This window comes from Scyliorhinus torazame, chromosome 5 (genome assembly GCF_047496885.1).
Source record: "Scyliorhinus torazame isolate Kashiwa2021f chromosome 5, sScyTor2.1, whole genome shotgun sequence".
Lineage (NCBI taxonomy): Eukaryota > Metazoa > Chordata > Chondrichthyes > Carcharhiniformes > Scyliorhinidae > Scyliorhinus > Scyliorhinus torazame.
In genome coordinates, this window is record NC_092711.1 from 222,725,439 (window position 1) to 222,731,438 (window position 6,000).

The 6,000-nt window shown below is 40.5% G+C and overlaps 1 protein-coding gene across 1 annotated transcript in view; it reads left to right on the top strand.

Annotated features, from left to right (window-relative positions):
* The window catches only part of LOC140420961 (succinate--CoA ligase [ADP-forming] subunit beta, mitochondrial-like), a 182,489-nt gene extending 177,232 nt beyond the window's left edge, over nt 1-5,257 (top strand). Inside the window, exons 10-11 of the mRNA XM_072505164.1 lie at nt 986-1,074; nt 5,066-5,257. Coding sequence (XP_072361265.1) covers nt 986-1,074; nt 5,066-5,140 — 164 coding nt within the window. The 3' untranslated portion in view covers nt 5,141-5,257. The remainder of the gene's footprint in view (nt 1-985; nt 1,075-5,065) is intronic.
* Nucleotides 5,258-6,000: the final 743 nt, after the last annotated feature.

Consider the following 6,000-nt stretch of genomic DNA (forward strand, 5'->3'; position numbering starts at 1 on the left):
CCTCTTCCTCTCAGGAATATACTTTATTTGAGATGTACTAAATATCTCCTTGAACATCTGCCATTGTTCCTCCACTGTCCTACCCTCAATTATTTGTGCCCAGTCTATTTGGACCAACTCTTTCCTCAGGCCTGTATAATAACCTCTGCCTAACACTAAAACTCTAGTTTGGCACTTTGACTTATCTCACTCAAACTGAATTTGAAATTCCAGATGCTGTGATCACTCCTTCCAAGAGGATCCTTAATGGCAAGACTATTTATCAGCCCTTCGTCCTTACATAATACTAAATCTAAAATAGTCTGCTCCCTGGTTGGCTCCATAACATATTGCTCGAAGAAACACTCCCTCATACACTCTATGAAACCTCCCTCGAGGCTACCCGTGCCAATTTGATTAATCCAGTCAATATGCATATTAAAGTCACCCATGATTAACTTTGTGCTCTTCTCACAAGCCCTCATTATTAGTCATTCCTTAATCCAATTCCAAATGCCCTATCAGCTCTAACAAGTAAAGTAAGTCTCACTGGAGTTGATCAGCTTAAAAGCTATTAAACATGAACATATAAAGTAGTTTAAAGAAGATTCCTGTTGTCTATTTAGGTGGCATCTCCATATGACTACACGATCTGGGAATATAGAGTTAATGCACCAATCCTCCGATTTTTACCTGGATAATTTATTGCTTTCTTTTTCTCCTTCTATATTCTATCCATTTGGTGGAAAGCTGATGGTTAGCTGAATTGATCAATACAGTGGTTGTGGCCAAGTCATCAGTGGAACTGGCAATGTTCTAATGAGAGTTGTTGGCCACCAATGACCATGTTCTGTGACAATATGATCCTGGGTAGTGGAGAGAAGAGTGGTGAACTACATTGTATTGGTGCCAATTAACAAATAGAGAATTTTATTTTATGAATTGTATTGATTTTTTTATTGAAAGGGTGTTTTAAATCAGCTTTATTGGGTTCTTTGTCATTCAGGCACACGTGTTGATGATGCAAAAGCAATAATTGCTGCGAGCAGTCTGAAGATCCTTGCCTGTGATGACCTAGATGATGCCGCTCGAATGGTAATATTCATTGCACAAATGTAAAACTTTGAAATTTGTCATTGACTGTAATATGCTGCATAGATCAGCAGGAAAGCTACATGTGTGTGCCCTCCTCCAAGCTGCTCCCATCGTGAATTAAACCACTCATACCAGCACACTCAGCCCTTCGGCAGAATCGTGCAAAATCTTGTGACAAAACTAGGATTCTGCTAACAGGTTATAGGAGCCAATTTGAACATGGTAAACAGGGAGCCATCACAGATGCAATTCTGCTGAAACATGAATTAAACAAACACAAACTGAGACAGTCAGCAAAAAACAAATCAAACAAAAGATTTTTTTGGGATTCTGTATAATAATTGTTTCTTCACAATAGTTTTGACTGAAAGCAGAATTGGTTCTTGTTATTTATGAGCTTTCCCCAGACTGCTAAATCCTCTCAGTGTCACAGTGAGCATTCTGGTAGAAATGTAATTTATTTATGCGCGAAAGTACTTCATCTGTGTCAAGATCACTTCATCAATTCATTGCTACTTGAATAATTTATTTATACATCTGGACAACTTAATTACTAAATGTTTTTAAAATTATATTCCAGTTCTCATCATGGTCTTTAGATTTATTTTCCTCTAATTTTCTAATGGTGCTTCCTCAGTTCGCTGGTCTGTAATAACCAATTGAAATTAAAATGAAACAAACTATTGTGGAGCAGTTGACTGTGGTATAAACTTTTAAAATTAGCAATCAAAGCTATTTGTTGTGTGAGCAAAATCACTGCAACCCCGGAACGTCGCTTAATCCGCATAACCCTGGACACTTAGGGGCAATTTAGCTTTGCCAGTCCACCTAACCTGCACATCTTTGGGCTGTGGGAGGAAATCGGAGCACCCGGAGGAAACCCACACAGACACAGGGAGACAGTGCAAACTCCACACATTCACCCAAGGCCGGAATTGAACCCGGGCCCCTGGCGCTGTGAGGCAGCAGTGCTAACATTTGCGCCACCGTGTCACCACACAATTATAGAATCATATAATTTACAGTGCAGAAGGAGCCATTCGGCCCATCGAGTCGGAGTGCTTCTTGGTGTGTTGCAGAGCTTGCAACATGATTGAGCAGTTGCATTGATGTTTTCAATCTGCCAAGTTCATTGATGGAATGAGGGAATTTTGCAGCAGTTGTGTAGCTCCCTTGGCCTCAAAGCAGAAGGAATTTGTTTTGCAGAAAGATGGTACTGTGAAGTTTATTAAATACGCACCCTCTGCTTAGAACTAGTGTTGCAATGATTTTCATTGTTTCGGCTATATTGATGAAGCAAAAAAAAATATTTGTACAACCTATTTTTGTGGCAGGAAGTATCTGTTGAAGGTGGGCGGGTTGTACCTGAACAGATTAACAGATCTGTTTTAGCCAGGGGGAAGCATACAGCAGTGTTTCCTAGGATTTGGTATTAAGCCCGGTGCTCTCTTTCGTATATATCAATGACCTGAATTTAATAAAGTGGACATGCACATGGCAGATTTAAAGCAAAGAATTGTGAAATATATGTTTTGGTAGAAAGAATATGGAGAAGTAATATGAACTAAATGGTACATTTTAAAGGAGGTGCAGGAAGCCTGTATGTGCACAAACAGGCAGAACAAATTTTCAAACCTTTTCAAAAAAGACATATAGGATCCTTGGCTTTATTATTCAAAGATTAGAGCACTGAAGCAAGGAAAGTACGCCGAGCAAACACCAGTTAGTTCTCAGTTGGAGTACTGTGTTTAATTCTATGCACCACACTTAAGGACAGATCTCAGGGCCTTGGAGAGGGTGCAGAAGGGATTTACTAAAATGGTTCCAGGGATGAAGGAATTCAGATATGTGGAAAGACTGGAGAAACTGAGCTGGAAAACAGCAAAGGCTAAGAGAGGATTTTATCAATGTGTTCATAGAGTAAATAAGGAGAAACTGTTTCCAGAGCCAGAAGGTTCAGTGAACAGAGGCCACACATTTAAGGAGTTTGAGAAAAAGACCAGAGAGGACATGAAGAAACATTTTTCTACACTGGAGCTGTTGTGATTTGCAATGCAACTGTCTTGATAACATGATGTGAGTAGGTTCCATAGTCTCTTAATCGGCAGTCCCTCCAAGTCGAGGATAACTTATGTGCTAAAGTAGTGCTGGATCTCCTGCACTTTCTCCACCCACCATCTGTTCTTTAGGTCACAGATATTTTTCAGGACCCAACTTTCAACCGTCTCAACGTTCTCATCAAACCAGTCTTGGTATTTCCTGGTCAAGTGACTAAAGAGTCTCCTCACAGCTGCTGATTATGGAGGCCTTGAGGACTGACCAGGCACTATGGACGCTCTTTGTCTGGGTCACCGGGAGTCATGAAGTTGGCAGTAAGATGCAGGTTGAATAGGGTTTGAGTGCTTCAGTGTTGACTTTTCTGTGGCATTGTTTCTTTTTTTTAATATAAATTTAGAGTATCCAAATCTTTTTAAGGTCAGTTTAGTGTGCCTAATCCACCTACCCTGCACATCTTTTTTGGGTTGTGAGGGCGAGATCCACTCAGACACGGAGAATGTGCAAACTCCACATGGACGGTGACCTGGGGCCAGGATCGAACCCGGCTCCTCGGCACTGTGGCATTTTTTCTGTTACCGTCGCTGCTTTGGGGCTACATTGATGTTGATCTTAAAGCAGATTAGATGGTGGTCCATCCAGTAGTCACCGCATACTGCCATGGTGCGGGTTAGCAGCATATGTTGTTATTGGATTTCCCTACCCCTCTCTGCCGATTACAACTGCTCTGAGGTCTCTGTCCTTTCCAACTCTGGTGTTGATGTTACCATGGAGGATCAGCTTGTCACCCGTTGGGGCTCAGGCCACGGATTATTCAAGATTGGAGTAATATTCCTCTTTGAACTCTTTTATAGCTTCCAATGTTGGGGCATAAATGCTGAGGATTGTAGGGCACTTGTTCTGAGCTAGAGTGAGCCGATAGGTCATGAGGTGTTTGTTTATCTTGCAAGGGATAAATCTCTGAGACTGCAAATGAGCTTGTTTATAATGGCGAAGCCAACCATATGGAGGTGGCCATCATCTTCTTCCCAGAAGAAGGTGTAACAATCACCTTGTTCCTTGAGATGGCCTTCCCTTGCCCGCCAGGTCTTGCTTTGGGTGACAATGTCAAAATGCCTGAGCTTCTGGGCAATGCTGTACTGGTCTGTCTCTGTTGAGGTTGTCCATGAGGGTCCTAAACTTAATTTTAAGGGGTAAAAGATGCTTGTGCGTGTGTTCTTTTAACATGGGGTGGCCCTGCTACACCAACTACCACTCCGGCTTGATAGAGGAAGGTATTGGTCCATTGGCAAGGGGATCCAAGACGACTGGAGACCAGGATCCTCTGTATGGTTCTAGGACATACAAGCACACATGCTCTTACTGTCCTCCTTTCTCCTTTCCACAGAACTTCTCTCCCTGGGATTAATAAAGTGCAGTGGTGGCCTCATGAGGGTAGCACTAGCCTCTTGCTGTGAATGGCTGCATTACTCCTGTCTCACTGTGAATGGCCCTGCTGCTCCTCTCTCACTGCTGGTGGCAGATTCTATAGTAACATTCAATATAAAGTTGGATCAATATTTTAAGGATGGGGGGGAAAACAAGGCTGTGGAGAAGAGCAGGAAATGAATTGATAACTCTACATAAGCACACTGGGCCAAAAGACTACCACGTGTGATGTGTCATTCTCCGATTCCATTAATTAAGATCATAAATAATCATTAGCAATGAGATGGTAACAGTAGTTATTTTCTTTTCAATGCAAACAATCAAAGCTTCCAAGAACAACTGCCAGCATCATTATATTCTGTATCCCAAGTTAAAAAAGCAAACATATCATAAGTTAAAAGAACTCGTCACATTTTCAATCTGATTTTGTAGAAATCTGTGGTCATTACAATTTATGGAACATATATATTTGGAATCACCTTACTCTTATCTTCTTTTCCCCAAACAGGTTGTAAAACTTTCAGAAATCGTTTCACTGGCCAAAGAAGCTCAAGTCAATGTGAATTTCCAGCTCCCAATCTAATGATGCTTCAACCTGAGAGCAAAAGGCTTTGCAGGAAACAGTTATAAAATAACTATTTATTTTTCATGTGCTTATTATGTTTCTTGAAATGATGACTGAATAAAAGGAATGTGGTTAGCTGCTTGGAGTTATTTATTAGCTTGTTCTTAGGAAAACAAAAAAACATTAATCGGCACAACACTGCTCATTACAGTGCTATCATGGCTCTATTAAATATTTATCTGCTCCGTTCAACAGTATGAAAAATTCAAAGCATCTGCATAATCTTCACCAATTGGCACTTTTTATTTTGTTCATGCAGCTATGATCCATATGGTCAGTAAAATAACCAGATTTTGAACAATCTCCAGAATTGACTTCTGATGTACAACTTTTGAGGCTAGTGTTATGGGCCAGGGTTTAGAGAACCCCAAAGTGTATCATGGAGTTCACCTGACCCACAACTTTTAATAGATTGTGGTATAAGAGCCCACGGCCCACTCCACAGCTGTGGTACAGCAGAAATGGAAAAATATTTTTTAAAGCAAAACAATGTTTATTCTATGAACTCAAGTTAACCTTTTTAAAACATACTGTGAACATCTTAGCAACCATTAATTCAAATACAACCCCAAAGAATACAACACTAAGTAATCCTTTAAGCTTTCCTTTTAACATCCATACGACTTAAAAACAAAACCTTTAGCAGAAGCACATCAGGTTAAAGTCACTACTGAAAACATTTATAATTCTGAATTCACCAAATGATCAAGAGATAGTCTTTTCATGGCAGAGAGAACAGCAGTACAGCTGCTTTGTCTGGCTTCAGCTCCAACACTAAAAACGAAACCAAAAACTCACAGACACACCCAAGCTTTTCT